The sequence below is a fragment of the Ochlerotatus camptorhynchus genome, unplaced genomic scaffold, assembly GCF_037179485.1.
Source record: "Ochlerotatus camptorhynchus isolate MF236.1 unplaced genomic scaffold, CSIRO-AGI_Acam_v1.1 ptg000577l, whole genome shotgun sequence".
In the NCBI taxonomy this organism is placed as follows: Eukaryota; Metazoa; Arthropoda; class Insecta; order Diptera; family Culicidae; genus Ochlerotatus; species Ochlerotatus camptorhynchus.
The window spans coordinates 73,115-99,950 of NW_027041058.1; the positions used below are offsets into that span (position 1 = coordinate 73,115).

The 26,836-nt window shown below is 40.0% G+C and overlaps 3 protein-coding genes across 4 annotated transcripts in view; 1 reads left to right on the forward strand and 2 right to left on the reverse strand.

The window, feature by feature from the left end:
• LOC135713698 (protein FAM91A1) overlaps nt 1-26,836 on the reverse strand; it is a 179,798-nt gene that overhangs the window by 39,044 nt on the left and 113,918 nt on the right. The gene's annotated exons all lie outside the window — the stretch shown is intronic.
• The window catches only part of Csp (Cysteine string protein), a 44,547-nt gene that overhangs the window by 3,470 nt on the left and 14,241 nt on the right, over nt 1-26,836 (forward strand). For both annotated transcript variants that reach the window (XM_065236971.1, XM_065236972.1), the window contains exons 2-4: nt 16,526-16,664; nt 16,736-16,888; nt 16,962-17,096. In XM_065236971.1, the coding sequence (XP_065093043.1) occupies nt 16,526-16,664; nt 16,736-16,888; nt 16,962-17,096 (427 nt within the window). The remainder of the gene's footprint in view (nt 1-16,525; nt 16,665-16,735; nt 16,889-16,961; nt 17,097-26,836) is intronic.
• LOC135713766 (uncharacterized) lies at nt 17,235-26,524 on the reverse strand. The gene is made up of 5 exons (XM_065236998.1): nt 26,488-26,524; nt 22,535-22,618; nt 22,354-22,481; nt 21,996-22,291; nt 17,235-17,361 (listed from the first exon to the last, which is right to left on the reverse strand). The coding sequence occupies exons 1-5, from the start codon at nt 26,522-26,524 to the stop codon at nt 17,235-17,237; spliced, it is 672 nt and encodes a 223-aa protein (XP_065093070.1).

Sequence of the window (26,836 nt, forward strand, 5' to 3'; positions counted from 1 at the left end):
TAGTCACTTCCTCTTTCAATTCGATCACACAAATATCGAGGCAGCAAACCGTTAACTACTTTAAAAATGAACACCATAGTCAAATATACAATTCTTTGCTTCACCGACAACCATTGTAAGGCGTCTAACATCAAAGTTGAGGAAGTGAATCTATTACATCTCAAAATCAAACGCATTATTTTATTCTGCAAGCGCTGTAATCTCGATATTTGTGTTGCATTGGACAGAAATAAAATGGAAGGGCAAAAGTCTAGATGAGAAGAGATGATTGATTTGTATAGCTGTATTTTACTGGCAATAGTTAAATCGTTTTTCAATCGACATAGAATTCCATACTTCTTGGCAATTTTCTTGATGACATTGTCAATGTGAGAGTTGAACTTAAGTTTGTCATCAATAATCACGCCAAGATATTTAATCTCCTGAACGCGATCAAAAGTCTCATCATCAATTACAACAGAGACGTTCTCATTTAATCGATTCCGCGAAATTACCATAAATTTAGTTTTACTTGTATTCAATTTTAACTGCTTACACTTCAACCATCTACTTAGATACTGCAAATCTTCATTCAAGTGTGAGACGGCAACTTCTAAATCCTTAGCTGCAATGAATAACACAGTATCATCTGCAAAAAGGTTAATGTCGCAAAACCGTAAAACACGTCGCAAGTCATTAATATACATAATAAATAAAAGGGGCCCTAATACACTTCCCTGGGGCACTCCAAGGGTATTCCCCACGGGACTGGAAACATAATCATTAAAAACAGTCCGTTGAGTTCTGTCAGACAAATAGCTTTCAAACCATTTATATGCAGTACTCGTAATTCCAAAGCGCTTGATTGTACTTAACAGTAAGGGCCTAGAAATTGTTTCAAAAGCGCGTTTCAGATCCAAAAAACAGCAACAATCGTATCTTTACGCTCCAAGTTGTCTTTCCACTTTGCTAACACCAAATTCAATGCAGTTTCACAAGAATGACCTTCCCGATATCCCGATTGTTCTGGTATCAACAAAGAGTTGCTATTCAAATACTCCAACAGCTGGCCTTTAACAACAAGTTCTAAGATTTTCTCTAATGTGTGCAACATGTTGATGGGACGAAACTCTTCGGCTTTAATCGTTCCAGCAACTTTTTGAATAGGAATCACTAAGGATTCCTTCCAAATTTGTGGCACATGTCCATTCTGCAATGATTCATTAATAAGGTCCAGAAAGATGTGGCCAATGACATGAAAGCAATCTTGAATAACTCTAGCATTAACATTATCTACTCCAGTCGATTTTCCTAATGAAAAACAAATAACTCTAAGTTCATCTAATGTGTGGGTGGAAAACTTCAAATCTACGACTACTATTAACTGGCTGTTTTATTTCGTCAGGTTCATCGACCAATTCAATGGATTGATTAATCAATGAAACACTGTCTACAAAATAATCATTAAACTTATCTGCAATTACTTGTTCTGACTGTTCTAATGTGCCATTAAAAGTTATGGACCGCGGTTTGCAATTACTAGGTTTTAATAAAGATTTCAAAATTTTCCATAACTCTTTGCTGTTGTTTTGATGCTGATCAATCTTCCTTTGAACATATTCACAACGAGTTTTCTTTATCGATTGTGAATACTTATTACGCGCGATTGTGTACCTAGTCCAATGATTGTCATTATTAGATCTACAAAACTTTTTGTACCATTTGTCCCTTTTCCGTTTAAGACGCAAAAGATCCAAATTGTACCAGCTGTTCGAGTTTTTCAAAGAAACAAACTTTTGCTCAACTAGTTGATTGGTACACGTTTTCAAAGCGTTATTAAGAACAGCTGTAGATTCATCTAAGTTACCGGCCGCGAATGGAAAATCCAGGCTTCTCTCAACAAGATTTGAAACAGCTTGCTTCGAATATTTCCTCCAGCACTTCAATTTTACAAAATTATCGTTATCGTTAACATGGTCTAAGACATTAATCACTAAAGTCTCATGATCGGTTATTTTCAAATCAGTATCCGTAACTGAACAAATGGAATCAAAATTGGAATAAACGTGGTCAATTAAAGTTCTACTGTGCCTGGAAATACGCGTATATTCATTTACCGTTTGCTTTAAATTAAAAAAACTCAGCTAAACGCTTCAAATGATTCGAATTATGGTTATCACGCCAATTAATATTAAAATCACCAGCCAATATATTTAATTTACTAGAATCAAGGAATGTCTCGAGCCAGTTCTCTAAAACTTCAACAAAACGCTGGTCACTAGAACTGGGAGAATGATACAAAACACCATAATTACCCATCTTCATGCCACGTACAACTGTAATGCCCAAGAACCAGTTGCCATCAATAACTTCGTTGGTACGAAGGTTGAATTGAACTGATTCTTTGACATAAATAGCAACACCGCCAGTGTGTCTAGAATGTGATAAACAAGCAGCAACAATATATCCCGGAATACTATACTGATCAAAAGCTTCAGTTTCTACAATATGAGTTTCAGATAATAAAACTAAAAGAGGACGTTTTTCCTCAACAATCTGACGTAATGCTACGTAGTTTGTTGACAACCCCGCAATATTCAAATATAAAAAATCGAATTGATTCACATTCCTGGAACTTGGCTGCTATTTATTGAAACGCAAGCTGCTTTTCTTCTGATCAAAAAGTCTTTTATAGAGCAAACATTCCGAGCTAAATGCGGCATGGTTGACGTCCAAGTTCATTTTTCGTTCTTTATTCATTTTCAAACAATTAATACATTTCAATACAGTTGACGTACACTCCGACGTTTTGTGTTGTTGGCTGCACCTAGAGCATCTATCACAATTTTTGCAATCCATGCTCTTGTGCCCAAATTCTCCACATTTGAAGCATCTCAACACATTAATCGCGGGAACTATCGAGCACCGATCAAACCCTACATTTACTTTTTTCGCACATAACAAACATTTATAAGTATCGACATCGACTTCAATTACAACACTAAACTTGTTATAAGTGAAGCGTGGATTTTCAAACATGTTCACTACTTTTACATCATTAATAGCGATGTCTTCATTTTGACTTTTCAAGTAGTCAATAAAGACATCGGAGGAAAACTGATCGCTCATGCCCACTATTTTCAATCTTGGCACCGAAGTGGGAACAACAGCACTATATTTTTCACCCAGATTGCTTTCAATACCATTTTTCACATCACTTACGTTTGCCCCTGTTGCACACTCAACAATAATGGAGCCATCTTTACCATTCCTAAAATTACTGATTTTGTGTGTTTTTGGATCCAACTGAGTTTTTAAAAACTTACGAGTATCTTCGCAAGGTTGTTTGGACTCTTTCGGTTTAATCACAATGACTGGACGAGTCTTACGATTTTCTGGTTTGTTACTTTTACTATTACTGTTACTATTAGTTTTACTTTGACTAATACGACTATGTCTTTTTACAACATCCGCAAAACTCGCATTTTCTTGAAAAACAACATCATCATCATGATCACTATTACTAATTACTAATTTACGTTTTTTGCGTCTGGTATTTTTGTCCGATTCCGACTGAATCGTCCTAGATGAACTACACGGATCACTCTTTACAGCTAATTGGTTTTCCGCATCAATTTTAAAAAATGAACTTTTCATATTATCCAATTTCTCACAAATCAAATTTTCAAGACCATTTACATTTATTCTAATATCTGCCATCCCGCTTTTAACCGCGATGTCCACCTGAGCAGCAATGTGATCTCGCATGCCAGTGATCGAGTCCGAGAGTTGAAAAACCTTCTTCATCTCTTCCTCTATCCTTTTGACGCGCGAGATCAGATCATTCTGCTCGTCACAACTCTGATCTGATAGACAACTATCACACTTGAACAGAATATTTGCATTATCTGCTATAAGCCTGGCCGCAGTCTTAGTGAGTGCCGCACAAGCGAAATGGAACGTTCCATTGCACGGACCTACATACGTAACTGGGAGCCCACTCATAGCAATAGACTGCTCGCATACATTACACACATCCATTCTACCAAATTAAACGCTAACACTGTTAGCAGCAGACATATACAGGGGAGGAGAACACAAAATAAAATTTTACCGCCACAGCTCACTATACAAATCAATAGCGCGCCGGGGGGAAAATACAAAATTAAACAAAAACTAGTTGCTAGGCAACCTTTCCTCTACTTATCCTGTTAGAAAAACACCACGGGCACGCGTTGGAATAATTGTCAACCAATAATCCTTTCGCGGCACACGCCACTATTTCACACGAAATTATTAATTTATTTTCACAGCACAACTCAACAAAAACACTACTTTGTACGCCATACTACCATACTATGATAGGTAACTGGATCAACGAGATTTAAACATGCGTATTCAATCTCGACGGCTTCTACCTCCGCATGTCAACACCTTTGACTCTCCTTTCTCTTATCCTTCACCTATGCATCTACGCTTCTATGTTAAGAATCAACTTAGCCCTCATTTATTTTCGGCAGATTTCAATCGACTCGCATATTTTTGTCATTTTTGTAGACGTAATGCTTCTGATTATCTGATTATTATATTGCATATTACTATATATAAAAATCCGGGATGAGAAGGGACCATCAGGGCACCCCATTTCGTGGACAAAGGGCGGGTTCTTCTCCCCATTCATTGTGTCATCATCCTACTGAATGACTCGTTTTCTGACCAATTGACTGATCAAGTTGTTGGAAGGAGATTCTTAACTGTCCCAAGGAAACGAATAGGCGAATTGCCTATCAATCCATCCCTTCGTTTTTGGCACTTCATACACGATTTTCTGATGACAATCAGAGGTTATTGACCAAGTTCAACAGTGAGGAGACCCCAATCAGTGGTAGATCACTATCATCATATGAATTTTCATCATAAAAATTTTCAGTTTAACAGTGGATCAAAGCGCTACGATGATTTATGTCCGACATTTCAAACTTCGGACGTGACCTTCTTCATGCGATATAAAGGTCTACCATCTTCCGTTCAGAACAAACAAGGTTTACGATCTACAGGACTGGTAGCAGGTAACTTTTTAGTGATTAGGTCACTATTTTCAAGCCAGTCACTTTTTTCACCAAAATGTCACCAAAGCCACTTTTTTTTTTTAATTTAGTCACTAAAGTCGCTTTTTTACTACCAATGGGTATAGAAATCATATCAAATCATAGCTTGATTTGGTAACAAATATGTGTTAGGAAGATTAATTAAAAATCAGCGTGTAAATTCTGACAAGAAGAGTTGCGAACAGACGCGATCATTTTAACCACCGACATGACGACCATAGCAAAAACAATAAAATTTCTTACCAAAGCACACTACTGACATCTGGCTCCGTGTTCGTGGGAAATATTTAGCTAAGCCATGAACCCGCATGCAAAAGTTATGAATTGGCTTGTGTCTGATCTATTCTGGAAAGAATATTTTTATCTAGATCATAAAATCCTATGGTTTTGACAGTTCGGATCACTGCATATTTAAATCGGCCGTTCACGATTTTCGGGCATAAGTCAGAATTGAGTTTCATGTCGGTTTGTAGGTGTTTTAACCAATAAAATTTCTGACCAAACCACACTACTGACATCTGGCTCCGTGTTTGCGGGAAATATTTAGCTAAGCCATGAACCCGCATGTAAAAGTTATGAATTGGTTCGTGTCTGATCTATTCTGGACAAATTATTTTTATCTAGATCAAAAAATCCTGCGGTTTTGACAGTTCGGATCACTGCACCTTTAAATCGGCCGTTTACGATTTTCGGGCATAAGTCAGAATTAATTGTCATGTCGGTTTGTCGGTGTTTTAACTGCCCAATTGGTGTTAACGGAATCACTAATATTTCAAATACTCTGACTGAACATTCCAAAAAATAATGAAAGTGTCTAAAAATTTAAAAACTTCTCTAAAGTTCCCTAATAAAAACAACTATAAAAGAAACTTTCCTGAAGTTATTGGGACTGCCCTTAAGAGCTCTAAGCTGGTCTGAAGATCTTAAGAATTAGCTTGTCGGCGGTTTTTAGAATTTCTATAAAGTATCAATAAGTTCTTGATTTTTGACTTCCCTGACGATGTTGGAACGTCTTAAAAGTTCCTGCAGTTCCCATGAAGCTGATGAAAACACCTTGAAGTTCTTAAATCTTCTCTGAAGTGCCCAAAATGTTGTAGAAGTTCTCAGATTTTACCTTATTGTCCCGCAGTCTGTCCATGAAATTTTCCCGAAATCCCAAGTGTTTCCTTTCATTCCTCGGATCTTCTTCAACGTTCTTAATAACAAGTCAGTTAATTGGTTCTTGCTTGCAATCGGTTCTACCCAAGGGGGGGAGGTGGCTGTCAAATACGAACAATCGTCGCCTACCACGCATAACTGGTTCCAAACATAAACAAGCCATAAGAAACCTACAGCGTTTGTTTACGTTTGGAACCAGTTTCATACAAGATGATCAGTAGGCTGATTTGACAGCACGTCCCCCCCCCAGGTTCTACCAACAGCTTCCCAGCGGTGACAAGATCTCGAAGAAAATGATGCTTGATGTCAATATGCTTCACTCTCTTGCTCTCCACATTCTTAGCCATGCCGATGCAACCAAACACCAGTCAGCCATATAGCTTCCGATGCTGCAGCGCTCAATGCCACACACTCTGCTTCACTTGATGAAGTGGCCACCGTCGTTTGTTTTTTACTGGACCAGGGAATAGTCGATCTAAACACCGATCTTCCTGTCCTCAGTATCGATAACCCAGTCTGCATCCGCGAATCCAACTAGTGGTTTTGCTTGGATGTCTCGAATTATAGTCAACGTTCAATTAACGCACTACTCGGTTGAGTGTTATCCAGTGCTGCTGTCCGTGTTGGAATCTTCCCAGATATCCGAAGGTAGTGGCGTCGTGTAACCTCGCTTTTTACCTGTTCAACAACTATGAAAACGATATTTAGGGTCATGTTTACATTCAATTCAGTTTCAAAAGGCATAGGGTCTTCTAGTTTAACTGATTTGTATCCATTGGAACCAATATTGTTTTATTTGTTTACGTTTTCAAAATTGCTGAACAGGTAGATTGAGGTTAAGGCAACGCCACTGCCGACAGGATAGCATCGTATACATCAGGCTTCCCAGTACACTCAAAAAATTCCACACGTTTGATCGAAGTGTTTAAACACTTGATTTTTTAAATGCACAATCACATTTACTTTAAGTGTATTTCACCTTGGTTCAATGTGTTTTACACGTTAATTTATAATGTTTCAAATTTTGAAATATTGAAAATCTTTCACTATCTATTCAAGTGTATTGCACATTGAATCACACTACTGTTCAAAACAGATGGATTTAAAGTGTTTTGCATTTCAATGTGATGTGAATTGTTTGCTCAGAAAGGTAAACATCGAAAATAAGAGCTGTGACTTTATCCTATCAACCCGCCTCATATATGAGAACAACCGTGGCACAGTGAGATCGAACGAAGACTCCGGCAGCACACCCCAACAGTCCATGATCAAATCCCAAATCAGACCCATTAAGAAGATATATGAAAGCTCTGGCCTCTGGCAGTTTCGTTTATATATTTGTCGATTCATTTTAAGAATCGGTAAAGTAGAAGTCTAAAAGGAGAATATAGAACTATTATGTGTTAAGCTATTGATATCACCAAATGAGGCACATAGAATCCAAGTGTGTCACAATTCAAATCCATAGTGTTCAGGCATGATTCATAGCATAAGATTCACACATGAAATGGATGTGTTTCACAATAAGCGCAAAATTAAGTGTGAGACACATGATGATGACGTGTGGAATTTTTTGAGTGTAGTTCTTTTTTCCTTCATTTAACTTCGGTCTCTGTTCCGGATTTTTTGAGTGTAGTTCTTTTTTCCTTCATTTAACTTCGGTCTCTGTTCCGGAATCTAGTGCCAATCACCGACGGACATCGATTGCCATCCATTGACAGCAATCGAATGTGTAGGAAGGCAGCTTCCTCACCTGCGTAGGATATCGCACCAATTCAACATACATGGGCCGGGAACGACGGCTTTAGTTCCCTTCCGAAGGAAGACGTGCCCAGAGATTTTGAGGCCTCGGAAAAATCCCACCAACCTCGGCTGGGATTGAACCCAGACCTATTGGGGTGAGAAAGCAGTCACGCTTACCACTACACCACCGGCGCCGGCTTTCTCAGTTGTTCACGATACGGCTTCGAAAAATTGACGATCAAGCTGCAATCCTTTCTCCATTGGGGTCCAACATGCCAAATTTCTGGAAGATCTTCTCTACAGGTCATGGTCATGGCGAACATTCGCAACAGTTCGTTTTTCAATTTCATGATTAGCTTTATTCCCGCTATGAGAAGATCATCCAACGTATAGTACGATGAAAATAGGATCTCCCCCCTCTCGTCGGTACGGGTGTATAGGCAATAATCGTGCTTGGAACGAATAAAACCTATCTTCAGCAGCGCTTGATTGAACTTCTCGTTCCAGCAGCGGATTGCTTCAGACCATATAGACTTTTCTTCAATTCGCACACCGTGCCAGCTCTCGCCTTGACGCCGTCCGGAACCGTCATGAATATTTACTCTTGTAGCTCACCGTGAAGAAACGCCGTCTTCACATCCATTTGGTGGAAATGGAACCCTTTTTGAACACCGACAGCCAGCACAGTTCGGATTGTCGTTAGCTTCGCAACAGGTGCATAAGTTTCGTTGTAGTCCAAACCGGCTTTCTGCAAGAAACCTTTGATGACCAATCTTATAACGCACATCATCATCTGCATCCAACCACAATTGTCGGTCATTCTGCGCACTGATTTCACCATAGGACTCCGGAGAACCTAGAAATTTTGAAATTTTTCCCAGCAGACGTTGCTCTGAACCCAGTTAAAAAGTCGAAAAACTTACCTGGGAGTCTGCACTCCCGACCGCGAATAGTGTTTGACTCTGAATAATCGTAACCTCTTGAATGTGAAGGGAGTGCCCCAGGATTGATTCTCAAGTTGTTCCTCAGGTGTTTCTTCCAGTTCAACGTCTTCGAATTCATCTTGCTGGCCGTCTTGTTGTTCTTCCAGTTCAACCTTATCTGCGCCATTACTTGAAACTGACATCGCGTCCACCAAGTCAGTTTGCTGGCCATCTTCGACGTCCGGATATATCATCGGAATCACCAACCACAGACCACCTTCGAGTCTTGACTGTCTTCAATTGCGTATGGTGATGAATTCTCGTCAAATTTGATGTCACGGGCTACGAGATTTTTTCATGACGATCGATCCCAAAGGCGGTATCCATTGGGAGCATAGCCTGCCATCACCGCCTTGCGACTCTTACAATCCAGCTGCTTCCGGAGTTGATGTAAATGCTTTGCATCCGAAAATTATCAGCTTCGAAAGAACAGGTTTCACACCGGTCCAATACTTAGCAGGTGTACGGTTGTCCGCTAGAGCAGCAGTAGGGCAACGATTCAATATATACACCCAACCGGTGGATGTAAGATTCGCTTACAATTATGTGGGATTCATCATCAGAAGATGTAAGTGGAGACCGCATGAACCGAGGATGCGATATACCTAGCTGCGGTCCGATGTAAGAAAATTGGAGACCGAAAAATGTGGAGTTGTATTAGTGAGTGAAATTAATTATGTCGAAAAAAAGAGAAAAAAGGTTGCCGACTGGACTCGAACCACGGACGTTGCGACTATCAGACCTGTGCTTTCTCCACTGCTCTCTCCATCCTTCTGATTATGGTCAGCCTAAAAGCAAACATGAAGCGCTCATTTTCTCGCATGCTCGACTTCGTATGCTTTTTCTGCTGGAGATTCGAGTTAAGTGTGTGCGTCGTTCTACAATGTTCTACAATGTGCGTCGTTCTACAAGCTTACTGGTACCTTGTATAGTCGAAAGCGTAGATGCAACACGAAATAAAAATGCTCGACTTCGTATGCTTTTTCTGCTGGAGAGATTCGAGACAAGTGTGTGCGTAAATCTACAATGTTCTACAATGTGCGTCGTTCTACAAGCTTACTGGTATAGTCGAAAGCGTAGATGGAACACGAAATAAAAAAAGACAAAAAACCATTACATCGCCTGCATGGTCAATTGCTAACATTCGTTGCGATGTTCATGAACAGAGGATGATAGGAACTGGAACTAACATTCATTGTAATAGATTTTTGGTTTGCGTGTACGTACCAGTAAGCACTGCTTCTGACCACATGTACTTGGGCATATTGGAGTCAATCAGCATTGTTCTTACCTTCTCGATTAGCGTTCGATTGAACCTTTCGGCAACCTCGTTCTGTTGCGAAGAATAGGTTATGGTTGGTTGGCGCTTGTAGTATGCTTCTCGTTCCTTAGAGCAGTACTCACGTCCTTGATCAACTGTAAGCTTGCTGATTCGTTTTTCAAACTGGGCAGTTACCATCGCTTCATATTTTTGAAAACGACCTAAAACAGGATCACGTAGACACACGCAAAGTGACTATAATCGTCGATAAATGACACAGAAGGATCGATTGATCCACACACATCCGAGTGGATTCGCTCAAGTAGGCAACTAGCTCTTTCACGAGTTCCATCGAAGGGTTCTCTACACTGCTTGCCAAGTACGCAAGTGTCACATAATCCGACAGCGTTCACCTTCAGACCGAATCATTCTGCTATATTGTACCGGCCGATGCCAGAAGTTTGCGGTAGCTCCTTTCATGTCCAAATCTAAATCCAGTTTATACAAATTACCTCGTAGATGCGCTACTCCAATAACCGCGTCATCCTTCTTTATCATCATTTGATGCTTTCCAACACGACTTGTGAACAGTACGTCGATTCCTGCTTTGGACATCTTCTTCACGGACAACAGATTTCCTCTCAGCTCTGGCACGAGTATTACATTCTTCATTTCAAACCGCACACCTTCTCTTAATAGTCCAGTAACTTTAAGTTCGTAGTTTCCAATAATCGAAACCACCATCTTTGGCCACTTCGATCACGAACGGTTGTTTGAGCTTTGAGCGTTTGCTTTCCAATTTAAGATGATAATAAGTAAATTCGACAGTGAGCATGCATAAAGGCGTAAACGCGATGATCGATTCTCTTCGTCGATCTTCTCGTTTGTTAATAACTCGCTAAAATTAACGTTTCTTGGTGCGTTTGCTGTTGCTTTTGATAGGCAATACAACCTGTTACAACTCTGCATTGAACAAATTCTAGATTTTTTTTCGCTTGGCTGTAGCAATGCAAATAGAAAACCGATGAAGAGAATCGATCATCGCGTTTACGCCCTTATGCATGCTCACTGTCGAAATTGGGATTACATTTTTAAACTATTGAACTGCTCACTTTACGCAGCAAGGTTCATCCAGTAATCAAAAGTAAATCATCTGATTTTGAAAGCATCACCTTCCAACGGAGCCGTCATTCGGAATGATGATTTCGGTGTTTCGGTTATGAATGGTCGGAGGATTCATACGAATAGAGGTTGATGTGTTTTTACAGTGCAGTTACGCCAAACCGACGAATGCATTGTTTACAAAAGCAAATACGTCCCTTCGAAAAAGTAATCGAGAATTTGTCTAAAATGGGCGGCACCGTTGGTTGAGTGGTAACCCGAGCAAAGCTGAGATCAAATAGAAATTAAAATTTGTTGTTATGATGTAACTTATTTTGAAATAGGTACCTAGGTACTCCAGTTGATCTCATTTTGGTTGACTTAACGGTGAGCACAATAAAAATGAGAGCAAAATGTTACACTGTTGAATCAAACGGAAAACTTATCCTGCTTTCAATGACATCAATTTGATAACTGCATTTGAATTCATAATATTTTTTTATAATATCTTTATGTTTTATTGTCAGTTATATTAAAGTTACATACATTCTATAAAAATTCTAAAGTTTTCGACGCTAACATCTGCAAAATTTGTATTAGCTTAATAAAGGAACATTTTGCCTAACTGTTTAATCAAAGATTGTTTTGTTGCTCTTGTAAATGTTGAGAAGACTGGATACATAAACTTTTCTGGTTCCATGCGACGAAGCCTAGGGTCTAGATGAGCTAATAAAGGCTTCTGATAGAACCAGACATTACGACTCCTTGTGCACTTGAAGATGCGATGAACGATAGTGTCAATTTCTCCTGGACATAAGGCACATAATGGGTCGATTGTTGGATGTTGGCGATGAAGAAGCTGGTTGTGGGGAATCCTCTCATGTATCATGAGATACCACGCTGACCGTTGCTCAGCTGGAAGCAGGCTGGAGTGAATGTTTTTAAAGACCGCTTTTCAGTTTATCTGCGAGTCGATGAAGGTCGGTGGACATTTCCTGCAATGCCAACCTAGCGTGCTGAAATTCTGCAGGGATACTTGGGACGTTCGGTGGATTACCAGATCCTTCCAGAAAATCGGCTAGCAGTGTAAGTTGATCAAATGACTTTACCAATCGATTCAGTAGAAGAGCTTTTGATTTCAACGCTGGTTTAAGTGTGTAGGTTTAAACCACCACGGGTTTTGGGAAGCGGAAGATTTTGAAAGGAGATCTTGAACTGTTGAGGGTGCCCCATCCACAGGAACTTTCTCAGCTCAGTTATAATGCGAACTTCGTAGTTTTTTGGCAAGTACACGATAGAGGCCACGTACCACATTTTTGAGCACACATACGTGTTTAGTAGTGTCACTCTTAGAGTAAGTGACAAGTTTCTGGTACTTTGTTCCCAAATCCGCTGTTTCATACCCGATAAGATCGAATTCCAGTTGAGATCTCTGGCAGTTCGGGTATTCTCGCAATAAAAGATACTTAGGATCTTGGCGTGGTTCTCAATTGAGAGCCACTCGGTAGCTTCAGTTAAGTTGATGTTGCCTATCATTAAACCCACAGTTTTGCTTCGGTTGAGAATTGCTCCTGCTTCTTCACCAAAGTTTGTGAACAGCTCAGAGACTTGCACTAACATTCCTTCGTTTTCCAGGAACATCGAGATGTCATCTGCGTAAGCATTAATTATCACACCAGGAAAAGCTCGCCTTAATACGTCCAATAGAGTAGAGGTTGCATATACAGTACAAAAAGTAACATTGACAAGGGATCTCCTTGACGGACCGAACCCGGGATGTGGATTTCGGGAGTTAGATGACCATTCACTAATATCCTCGAAAAAGAATTCTCCATGAACTTTTTGATGAGTTCTACTAGTGCCGGATTGAAATTCATTCTTAACATTGTTTGCTGAAGAAATGAATGATCAACGCGATCAAACGCGGGGTCCAGATCAAACGAAACTAGCAGCGCGTTGTGATGCCGGTGCTTCAATTCAGATATCCTATCCCAGATTTTTGTCGTTGCTTCGAAGATAGTTTTGGAGCCATTCGAACACTTCTGATCAGCGGATAGCACCAGTGGAACAAGTTTTTCCATGCGCTGCTTCAGGATCCGCGAGACGGTTTTGAAGTCAAAATTTAACAAAGAAATGGGACGAAAGGCGGACATATCTTTTTTGTTACCCCTTTCCGTACAAGAACTGATATACCTTCAAGAAAGTTTTTGTGAGCGTTACCTGACAAGGCGTCGTTTATGACAAGTGTGAATTACCTCGAAATTATCCTCCAGCCTTTCAGGTAAAATTCCTTGGGTAATCCGTCAATGCCTGGGGATTTTTTTGAGCAGCTCGATTTAATTGCAGCGAAGACCTCCTCCTCCTCCTCAGCATTCCTCATGATCGATATGTTTTCCTCGATATCATTTGGGATACTTCTAGTCGGCAAGAACCTCGCAGTATTAGAGGTTTCACCAGCAGCATACAGTTGATTGAAGAAACGGGAGACTTCAGCATGAATTTCATTTATATCCATGGTAACGTTGCCATCTCGAAGTTCGAGCAAGTTGATGCTCACCACCTATATAAGATGAATTGTTCCTTCGGAGCTTTGATGAGAAATTTCGCTGTAGTTGGAGAATTTGTCCCTTGATGCGATTGATGTTAGAACGTTCGTGCGGATTTCCAGGTAATCGATTAACCACGTGCGAAAGCTGAGTTTGATAAATTTCCATGGTTCCACGAAAATCGTTGAAGAGCAGCGATGTTTTCCATTTGAGAAAAGAAATCAGTTTCGACTTACAAAAAGTGATCCACCAATCCATCCATGTTGCATAATGCCTTCTGTTTCGTACCCAGTATATCCATTTTCGTTCAAGTTCGGTGAATGCTTCAGGTTCGTCCAAAACTTTCGTAAAAAGACTCCACACACCTCTACCAGCTGATGTGCCAAGGTCCGGTAAAACTATCCGTACGATGTAAGCCTTGTGATCGGTGAAAGCAGTAGTGCAGAAGTAAGCATTCCTTAGCCATCCCCGCATGGTTGCGCCTACCAAAATCCTGTCCAATCGTGACGCAGAATCGTGTCGCAGTAATGAATATTCTACTCGAGTTCCATTCAGATGTGTCCACGTATCGGTGAGTTTCATTGAAGTCATCAATCGTTTCAACGTTGGACTCTGGTTACCGGAGCCGATTGCATCCCTTTCGTTCACCACGCAATTGAAGTCACCTCCAAATATTATATAATTAGATGCCCGTTGCAAGTAAAATGGCACGATGGAACTAAAGAAGCTTTCGCGGTTACTTCTGTTTTGTGAACCAGATGGAGCATAAACATTCACAAAGGTGACCTGCCCTATCTGGAGAGAGATCAAACGGGAATCTAGACTACGATGCACCGATGCACTTCATGGTGTAGTGCACCCTTCGGTTGCAGTGACGGCAAGTGGGGATCTGGTTTTTGTGTGCGACGAGGGTCATATATCTGAGATATCTGCGGATATTGTCACATACGACAGAATAGGTTTACAAATGCGCATTCGAACTATTCTCACTCCATTAGGAACCTTGTTGAAAAGGTTCCTCCAGTGGTCATCTTTTATCGACAACACCTCACCAAACTGCGTCATCTGTTCCGCGATAATATGGTTTGGCATATCAAACGGCAAATCATGCAGCTTAACATCCGTTGCTCCATCGACAATGAAGAACGGAATACAGTAGGTGATGTCTTTGTACTCCATCGTGTGCTTGAGGTTGTGCTCTTCAGCGAATTGTTCTGCAGATTCTATTGTATCCATCTTGATGAATACGTACGATGTGATGTTGTTGAGCTGCAATCCTCGCACTTTGCTCCAATCAAGCTGAACATCTTTCGCGATGAAATCGTCCACTCAGGACGGTTTGGGTTTTGCTGGCATGACACTGAAGTCAATCACGCATAGTTGGCGGTTGGCCATGTTTGTGTTGTGTGCTGGTTCCTTTCGGAAAAGAGTAGCCAAACTCATCGGACGGGTGTCCGGAAATAGTAAAAAAAAAACACAACAGTTACTTTTTTCTCTGCCGTAGTATTACTCGTCCGTACACAGTAAGGGCTAAGTGTCAACTGATAATATTGAATTTGAATATGGGCATGACGTAGGGGAGGAGGGGTATAGTGAGCATCCCGCAGTTTGGCTCTGGATCTCCAGCTGCATGAAACAAATCAACTGGTAGTAGGTTCAAGATCATTATGATATTGACCTACTACCAACCAATTTGTTCCGAACGGCCGGAAGTCCAAGCTGGTGCACGGGATGCTCACTATGCCCCATCTGTTCACTATGCCCCTCTTACCCCTAAATAGTTAGTATTCATGCTTGACTTGAGTTGAACTTGAATGTGCTAAACAAAACAAAAAAATAATAATCGTTAGTTCAACGACATATGAACTTAAATTACATTTTCAACAAGACGTTATTAGCAGAACTTGAAGTTACGTTTCTTTCAATTCAAAACTCTTGACTGCATAATGAAAGCACAATATGATATCAAACTTATGTCGCGACAATTGACCACTTTGTCAAGCAGTTTTGGCGTGACTTTCTACGAGCGATTTCATAAAACTGGACCAACTAATTTCCTTTTTTTCTGAAACGTACAAAAGTTGGCTACTTCGCTCGGGAAGCGTGACTGCTTTCTCACCCAGTGTGTCTGGGTTCAATCCCAACCAAGATCGTTGGAATTTTTCTGAGGCGAAAACTCTCTGATAACGTCTTCTTTCGAAAGGGAAGTAAAGCCGTTGGTCCATGTGTCGATAGGTTCCAGATGTGCAGTCACCTCTCCAGGACTCGACTGCCGTTGGTGATTCATTGCGCAACAGGATTGCGGAACAGAGACCGACGTAAAATAAAGGAAATAATTAGTCTAAAATTCTACTATTCTTCAGTTTTTGAAGAGGTATCGTAAAAGTGCTGTTGAATTTACTTGAAATTCTGTACAGTTCCCTAGAAGTCCTGTGACCCAATATAAAAGTGATATAAATTTTCTCTAGCAACTATGTGAACTTCCCGTCGATCCTGGGAATTCTTGTATTCTCTTTCTTTGTAAGTAAGATTTTTTTTAATATAGACGTCCACGCTTTTCATAGAGTGCAAAGCTCAAGTAACTCATTGCCTAAAAATACAAGCAAATCCACATTCACCATCTTCTTCCTTTCCCTGATTTTCCAGCACGGCCGGCGACACATTGTACCAAACTCTAGGTTTGCCAAAGACCGCCACAGCAGACGACATCAAGAAGACATACAGGAAGCTTGCCCTCAAATATCACCCCGATAAGAACCCCAACAATCCCGATGCAGCCGATAAGGTTCGCCGCGCAATACGTAATAGTTTCAAAATGTTACCCAAAATTAATCCCCCTCAAACAATTGTCCGCAGTTCAAAGAGGTAAACCGAGCGCATTCCATTCTCAGTGACCTGTCGAAGCGGAACATCTACGACAACTACGGTTCCCTCGGGCTGTACATTGCCGAGCAGTTCGGCGAAGAGAATGTCAACGCATACTTCATGGTCACGTCACCGACGTGTAAGGTAAGGGTCCAGATAAGCGTTATCGGTTTTTTAAGCATTTAATCCTTTCTCGAAAAAAATATATATATTGTAGGCACTCTTCCTGATTTGCGGTATCATTACCGGGTGCTATTGTTGTTGCTGTTGCTGCTGTTGCTGTAACTTCTGCTGCGGCAAGTACAAACCGCCGCACCCGGCGGACCAGTCCGGAGACTATCATCACCTTCATGTGAGTACCTTCTGTAATGCTGGATTTACTGTATCTATTTTTTTTTTCGTTTCGTGTTTGCGTGTGTGTGACACCTACAAAAATGCCACCGAACCTGCTGCTTGATTTGTAACGCGCTCGATTGGATTTCGAGTTTGATCAATGCACATAGTTGTGAACCGAAATCATTGGAAGGTTACTGATAATCGTTTTGATTAGGATTTCCAGTTCTATCCGTTCGATGATTCCCCTCAATATAATCTGTTGTGCTGCTTGATGAGTATTGCTAGATATTATGTTTTTTATTATGTATATGATTTACAGTAATAACCCAATGTGCTTTTTCAGTGGCTTTATTGTACAAAGGTGTACCTTAAACATCCATCTTGAAGATGAATGATAACAATTTGGAAATCCGGTTATGTGAAATTATTGAAAGTTAAAAGTCTGATGCTCGGACGGGCTGACAAAATCGGGTCATTGCTGTATTTGGTTCTGTTTTGCTCTTATTTCTACGTACGTTATGAGATAAGAAATTGGACTAGTTAGGGAAAGCTAAATTATCAGATGAATGAAAGTAATATTTCTTCAGTTTGTCGGTATTATTTATTTTTGTGTCTTTCTTCGAGTACAACAAAACGTGTTCTTATGCGGTATCTATTAAGAGGGTTTAACAGTACCTACGGTAAGGTATAGGACCTTTCGGACAAGTTCGGGACAATATGAAATGAGTTCACCAAACCTTAATTCAATTTAATTGATTGAAATTCCTGGAATTTATATGAGCTTTATCCTAGGTCTTTGAAGTTACTACTTGGACATCTCTAGAGCTGCTAAAACGTAGGGTTAGCTATTACAGGTTCAGAAAAAGTTTTAGAGAAATTCAAAAATTTCAGGAAACTTCAGAAAAGTTTTTGTGATCTTCATAGAATTTTTAGTAAACTTCCGATAATGACCTGGACATTCAGTTTACTCTAGGTTTAACCACCTATGTAGGTAGCGGAATTTATAATAATTTCGTGGAACTTGAAACAAGTTTGAATGTCAAGGAACTACTGCAGGATACTTCAGGTAAGTTCAGAATATTCGGAGATGAACTAGCCTTCGGCCAACAAATGCCTAATAAAGACTTGAAATAAAAGTTTCGAATAGTTTTAAGGTAATTCGGTGATTTTAAGGATGTTCAGAAACGTTTAGGGAATTTTTGAGCAATTAAGGAAACCTCCGAAAGTGTCAAAACATTATAGGGTGCTATAGGAGGCTTCAGCAAAGTTACAAGGAACTTAATATAAAAACATCACGACACTACTTCAGAAGAAGAGTTGTAAGGGAAAACTACAGGAAATTTATGGACATACTGAGTCCAATAAAATCAAATGTTTCGACTCCAAATCTCGACCACAGCACAGGGTAAAGCAATTTCATCATTTTATGTTATATATAATCTGCTTCCATCGCCTTAAAATGTAGATGGATTTAAAAAAGTTCAGCAACTTAAGAATAGTTCTGGGAACTTGGAACTCTTTCAAGTATTTCTCCTGGATGTTCCCCGTAAATCTCAACAAATATATACTAAACATGCACTCTAGGTTCACATAACATCTCTTGGAAAGTGTTCCCAGACTTAACAAATCATCCTCATTAATTTTACTGAGCTACTGTAGCTGTAACTGTAACAGTCAAACAATAGGAACTGAGCCAAATTAGTATGTCTTACTTACCTTACCTCAGACTATGGACTTGTTGTCCTCTGCTGTCCGAAGAAGTCGTCTCCACTCTACTCGATCCATGGCCACACGTCACCAGCGTCGTAGTCTACGATGGGCCCGCAGGTCGCCTTCTACTTGGACGATTCACCTTGCTCGCTGCGCACCTCGTCTTCTTGTTCCAGTTGGCTCACTTTCGAGAACCGTTTTCACTGGGTCGTCGTCCGGCATTCTTACGACGTGCCCAGCCCACCATAGTCGCCCAATTTCTGCAATTAGGACGATGGATGGTTCTCCCAGCAGCTGGTGCAATTTGTGGTTCATTCGTCTCCTCCACGTTCCATCATCCATCTTCACTCCATCGTAGACAGTACGCAACACCTTCCGTTCGAAAACACCAAGGGCGCGTTGGTCCTCCACGAGCATAGTACAGGTATTGTGGCCGTAGAGGACCACCTGTCTAATCAGCGTCTTGTAGACACTCGTGTCTATCCCTGCTCTTCTGATCACACCTTCTAACGCGATGTTAAATAGCAGACACGACAGTTCATCACCTTGCCGTAACCCCCTTCGCGATTCAAAGGGACTCGAGAGTGTCCCCGATACTCGACCAACGCACATCACTCGATCCATCGTCGCCTTGACCAATCGCGTCAGTTTATGACTTACCAGTTTCAGGAAAATCATGTGAACAACTGTGATGACCGACGACGGTCAGGAAATCTCTCCGAACCTTCAGTGAAGTTCTACAAATTTCAGATCTTTGGGGAATAACTACGAATTTTACAGAATTTGCTACATATTTAATGTAACTTCTATGACATTTAGGCATTGCTTACTTAAGGATAATCCTATGACACTTATGGATTTTTCCGAACTTCAGAGAAGTCTTCAATACTCTTGCGATGTCCTCTGAACTTAACATAGTTCTCCAAGCTCAAAAAAGTTCCTAGAACTTCCGAGACGTCGATTGAACTACAGGTAGTCCTACGAAATTCATGGGAGCTCTCCAAACTTCAGGGAATTTCCAAGAAATTAAGGAAAGACCCACAAACTTGTGGAAAACCCTTCGATATTTAAAGACTTATGAACTTCAGGGAAGCTCTTCTAAATTTAGGGTCCTCATATATTCAGTTAAGTCCTTCAAACTTCAGGGAAGTCCTCAGATCTTCGAGAAAGCTCTTCGAACTTGAAGGAAGTCTTACGAACTTCTGAGAATTTCTACGAACTTCGTGGTACTTCTACGATATTTAAGAAATTCCTATGAATTTCAAAAAACTTCGAACTTCAGGGAAGTCTTAAGATCTTAAAAAAAGTCCTTAGAACTTCGGGGAAGTCCCATGAAATTCAGGCAATACAAACTTCAATGAACCCTTCAGGAAAGACCTTAACGCTTCAGGGAAGTTCTACGAACTTTAGGGAGTTTCTATGAACTTCAGCAGTCAGTCTTTTTAATAATAAGAGTTATTAAACCAGCGTTGTTTATAAAATCTTTTAATCATATGATTTTGAAATCATGTTTTAATCAAAATTCCGCTAAATAAGATCCTTAATCGTTGACAATTTGCGGAAAATTTAAACAAACTGGAAATTCGTAAAATTGTTCGAAGCAAAGGTTTGTTTAAAGAGTCCTCATTCATATCATACTTCGCAATTTCACCTTGAGATAAACTAGCCCGTTGGTTAAAGATCTCAATAATAAAGTTAAAAAAAATCGCAGTTTCAAAAACAGAAATTTCAAGATTTAGGGGCTTATAGATCTCTAAATTTCAGACATTAGATAGGGCTCCGCGCTAGTCCGTCGTATCTCAGCTATTCTTCGTCATACACCCCTAAAATCGCTCATTTTACGGGTTATCGCAAATGTTTCAGTGTCAATCGTAAATAATCTTGTAAGCAAATATGTTTTTGCAAAAACATGAGTGAAAACGCTTTGCTATTATAGTTTTAGCACATAGAACGGAAATAGGCGCCATGATACGACGAAGTAGCGTGGCACTGATGAAGTCTGCAAGTAGTAGACGAAATACGCGTATCTGTCAAAAGATAAGCAATTATAACGGAATTTAAAGGAAATAAACCAACCCACTCAAAGCTCTTCATAAAAGGATTCCGTTAAGAGGTTCGACAAATTTAAAGGATTCGCTGAAAATTCAAGGATTCAAAAAGCAGACAGATCCGGTACCAGAACATGAAACCACCGGATAGTAATCCTCGAAGGGCGTAGTCAGGTTTCGAGCTAGGGAGGGGCGAAAACAAAATAACTATGGAAATTTGGCCGAATGCCATTTCACCACATGCCATTTCACCACATGCCATTTCACCGAAAGCCTTTGTGTTGCTGAGTTTAGGTGGGAGGGCAGCTGCCCCCCTCTGGCTACGCCTATGTAATCCACTGTATGGTTTAACAATTCTTGGAATTGACTGACCCCTTCCAGAAAATGATAACAACAGTGTCGGATTGGCCAGTGACATTCAACTGGTCAGCGAGTACTGTGCCAAGTTGCCGAGTGTCACAACTTAAACCCCCCTCACTGTGGCCAGGTGCCAAAGCCGAGCGAAACGGGCATGCATTTTACTAATGCACTTTACGAATGCCCATAAATACATCACTATAGGGCTTAGGAAAAGTGGAAGATAATTCTGGGATATCAAATTAATGATCGAGGAAGGTCCCACCATCATTGTGAATGGCATCATTGCCATAGTTTTAATTTTCAATACAAATTTATTAACGCATCAGTTCAATTTCAGCTGGAGTTTTACTCGTTGTCAGCATAAAGCAAAGAAACCAATAATTGACAGTTATTAATTTATACCTACACGCAGAGAAAATATTTATGAACATAGCAATATTCAGTATAGTTTCAACAAAAAAGTTGTATTATCTCCCGGCTTATAAAGCAATATCTTTGGTTCAACAATAATCATGCTTTCGTTTCAACAATATTTATTGTTGAATTCAAAAGTGGGATGATACGATCACGTAACAATATTTTTTTTTAAAAGCAAAAATGATTTTTTGAGAAACAACAATATCTGGTGTTTAAAAGGAACAGAGTTAATTTTTGGACCCAAAATGTTTTTTTTTTCTTGGTTTAAATAAAAAATTATTTAGCTCAATAAATAAATATGGTTGTTTTCATAATTTCTGGTATTTTGTATTTTATTTTTTTTAAATAAGTGAGAAATTGTTTTGATGCGTATATTATGCCATAATTGCTTCAGCTCACAAGCTCTATCCAGAAGTTTCGACGATGACAGCTTAGAGAAACGGGTTTTGAACTCGTCAACAACGATGTGGGTGACAGTTTTTTTGTCAGCTCTGGAGAGGAACGCGGTTTTGCTGTACTTCCTTAGGATGGCTTGCCCTTTCGATGACGCGTTCAATAAGAAGGTGGGAGTACAGGCTTCTCGAGTCACTTGAGTCTCTTCAGAGGGCCGCGCGTTGTTGTCTCGGGTCACAAATGAATTGCAAGTAACGGGTTGTTCGCTGACTTTTGCAAGCCCCTGTAATGAAAGGGAATAACTAGTTAGTTGCAATAAACAAGAATGATTTGATAATAATTTACCTGTGCCTCCCTCCAAGAGTCCAATTCATGAATGAATCTGGTTCGATCAGCAAGAAACGGCGAAGGAAGGAGTTCCTCAATTTCCTTCCTCTGTATGATTTTCAATGTTTTTATGGTGTAACAATTAACTGCAATAATAATGTTAGGATATCGTAACTGAATGAAAAAGGATACTACCTACCGAGAAACGCTTCAATAACTCGTTCGGACATTCCATAACTATTCAATAAATTTATCAACTCGATTTCTTCAACCGACATCTTTTCTATATATATAATTCAATCAACAATCATGGTATCTGAATTAATTTTATGTTGCCCTTGAAATAAACCATGCGTTTTGTTAAATCAACAATTTTGATGCTTTGGAAATTTGAGCAAGAGAACAAAAAATACTATTGTTATTTAAAAAAAAATAAAGATGTTAGAACAAAAATACCCCATTGAAACAATAATAAAGAGATAGTTGACCACTACAATATTATTTTTTGTTTTAAACCATCAAAAATTCTCTGCGTGTATGTGTGAATTAATACCTACCTCGTGGGCAGAGTTGCCAGTCTTCTTGATTTATAGTCTTCGCTATTACAAAGCTGCTCCATTTTGACTGCTTCACCTCTAAAAACTCATTTTAAACTCACAGCGCAAAAATCGCCTGTTTACATCTTCAAAGTTCGCCATTTTGAACTTAGTAGAAATCGATTTCAGAACCATTTACCCAGAATCTGAGTAGATCCCACTCATCAGAGTAAAATAATAATGACATATTGCTTGCCGCTTTGTTGCAATATATATGGTTGAGTACATAGCTTGATCGAAAGAGAGAAAAGACATAACAAACAAATTCCCACTAACACACGTATATCATCTTCGGCTTTGCTTCGCGAAGCAGCTTGCCAACAATTTGGTCGTTTCCTTCTATATTTCAAAGGCAGTTTGTCGTGATAAAAGTGGAAGAATCATTATTGCTTTCCATTTCTAACAAAGCATTATCGTTCAATAATGTGTTTACAGGTGAGGAAACCACCGACAAACCGACATGAAACCTAAACTTAACTCTTGATCGAGAATCTATAACGGCCGATTCAAATGTGCAGCGATCCCATCTGTCAGAACCATAGACATGTTTTATCTACATCAAAATAATTTTTCCTAAACAGATTTTACACGAACCAACTAATAAATTTTGTACGCGTGTTCGTGGCTAAAGGGTGATACGGTCAAAATTTGGTCAAGGGAAAACGCGTGTAAATCGGTGAAATCGTTTATTTAAAAAATCAAATTAAATTTATTTTTCAAGTTCAATTAGTATAAAATTCAGGAAAAATATTCAGTTAGGCTTCCGCTTTTCCAAATCCGAATTGCCGGACCTTACGCTTGACCCCTGACATCAGATTTTGTACAGCCACCTTGTCCACCTTCTTCGCCGCAGAAAGCCAGTTTGCCTTGAACTGCTGCTCGCCCTTAGCAGTTTTTTTTGGTCTTCTTTAGGTTCCGCTTGACAATAGCCCAGTATTTCTCAATTGGGCGGAGCTCTGGCGTGTTGGGAGGGTTCTTGTCCTTGGGAACCACCTGCACGTTGTTGGCGGCGTACCACTCCATGGCCTTTTTACCGTAATGGCAAGATGCCAAATCCGGCCAAAACAGTACGGAACAACCGTGTTTCTTCAGGAAAGGCAGCAGACGTTTATTCAAACACTCTTTCACGTAAATTTCTTGGTTGACAGTCCCGGAAGCTATGAAAATGCTGCTTTTCAAGCCACAGGTACAGATGGCTTGCCAAACCAGATATTTCTTTGCGAACTTTGACAGTTTCATGTGCTTGAAAACATCTGCTACCTTTCCCCTTCCTTTTGCCGTATGAAACTCCTGTCCCGGAAGCTGCTTGTAGTCGGCTTTGACGTAGGTTTCGTCGTCCATTACCACGCAGTCAGCATCGTCGTGTACAGCCTCCGGGATCGCGCTTTGGCCGTCGTATTTTGTTTATCATCGCGATTTGGAGTCACTACCTTCTTGTAAGTCGATAGTCCGGCTCGTTTTTTGGCTCTTTGCACGGTTGTAGACGATACACCCAGCTTATTTGCGGCATCTCGGAGAGAGAGGTTAGGGTTTCGCTTGAAACTACCGGCAACTCTCTTTGTCGTCTCAGCGGCTTCCGGTTTTCGATTTCCCCCCGATCCAGACTTCCTGGCTGTCGACAAACGTTCCCCAAACACTTTAATTACATTTGTAACGGTTGATTTGGCAACTTTTAGCGATTTTGCCAACTTTGCGTGCGAGTAGCTCGGATTTTCGCGATGCGCGAGCAAAATTTTGATACGCTGCTCTTCTTGCTTGGACGGCATTTTGACAACTGAAGAGTGAATTCCAAAATCAAAATAGGAGCAACATTCTACACACACACACCTTCAAAATGAGGGGTGTTCAGGTTTTTTAAATGCAAAATTGAAAGAAATACGTTAAGTTGATATTGACCAAATTTTGACCGTATCACCCTTTAGGATAAAAAATTTCCGCGAACAATTCGGTTTTTGTCGTGCTTTGATCAGAAATTTCTTTGAAATTTGTATGATCATTCATGCCGGTTTTTCGGTGAGGAAACGATCGTAAAATGGTATTCGTGTAGTGCAAAGCATGTCATAGTGTTTGGTGAAATATACTTTCAGTGACGTCAAACTCCACTTTTTGACGTAGGACTACGTCTGTGATTTCTATATGGGGGTACATTTGTGAAAACCAAAAATGGAACATGTAACAAAATTATGAAAGATTTTGAACGTTAATAAGTCAGCTGCCCCTGGACATACTTCAATAATTTTATCATCAATCGATCAGAAATATTTCTACGCATCTGTTAAGTTTAACACTTTATTATTTTTCAAAATGCCACTGTTGAAAATTGCACGAATGTGCATCTGTTGCTATGATAATTAAAATTATCGCCGATTGCCTGCGAAAAGCGATTTCCCTAACACAGATTTCAATGTTGAATTCCATCCGGTCTCACCAATGGGTGTTTATTCAATCACCACGTGGTGAGTGGTGGAGTTCTCCAGTACACAACGAAAGGTTGCCTGCAAGCACCGAGCTTCCATAGCAGGAGGAAGCAGCCGCTTCGCTATTGATCTGAATCAGTAGCTCTTCGTGAGTCGCTGTGAGCAATCTATGTCAAGCGCGTCATACTAAAGAGTATAAACAGAGAGAACCCCGCTCAAATTCCTATTCCTACACAAAACACAAGCTCCTGCTGCAGTTAACAAATAAGATTTATTATATAAAACCACGTAGTCCTACGTCACCATTGCGTACAACCCCTTAGGGCTGTCCCTTGTAGTTTTTCATGGCAATTTTTTAGGAGTTTTTTGTCATCACCGATTGTTTACATCTTTTTCCAATCTAATCTAACACCAACTCAGCCAGTTCTTGAAAGCATCCTGGAAAATGATATATATACCTACACCATTTTTCTTGTGTATTTGATATATGTTTCACATCAAAGATGCGTCACACATATCAAAACGGCCAGGCCTACTGTGCAGAATTTAATGGGCAAGATGATGCGGAAAACACCGGACCTGTTTAAATCGAAGCACGATGCTTTAGAATCCAATAAATGGATGAAACGTGGACATCTCGTACCGTACGTTCCGATTTTGGTAATTATATGATTGGTCGGTCGTTGGAAGCATCAAAGCTAGAAAGGTTAAGTGATGCTCCATTTTCTTCTGACGGTTGGGGCATGAGCGCTAACTCTTGTCCTAGCCTTTTATGACTTATGACTATGGCGCCATTACTCTCTTTCTGATAAGAAAAGAGGGAAAGGAAAAGGAGAAGGACAAAGGGAAAAGGATTATGTGAAATCTATGGACATAAACAATATTTTTGAATTGAAATATACATTATAGAAATGCATAACGGCGGTGGTCACTACCGGAGTCTTGTCACTATTATCAAATCATTAAAAGTAACAAGGACTAAAATGTAATCCTTTGATTACTGGAAAATCCTGATTCCCTAGTTTGAAGTTGTCACGACTAGGCTTCGGTGGTAGATCTTATATCAGTAACGCACCACAAAAAAGTGATCTCCCAACTGGTTTGAAAACATAAAAATTTATAAAATGGAACGAACTCACCAAGTTTAGCCAATTGAACCTGAAGGCTGCCTGACATGTGTTGATGTAGAAGTCCAACTTGTAGACGAAGCTTGACGAAGATCAACATGAACTAGTCCGGTTTATGGTAGTTGCGCGGAATGTCTTCCTACACATCCCGTAACCCTATTAGTTTTTTTAAACCCAGAAATTCGAATAAGTTGAAGTCTCAGAATCGTTCTAAAAGCTAAAAAAAATCGTTGCGTTACGTTTGCAACGGAGTGATTCGTAGATTGCATACTGGTAACTGTCATGTATCTACTTTAATGTCCTTATTCTAATTTCTTAAGGAAAACTATTTGGGACTGAATAGCCTTCCATTCAGAATTCA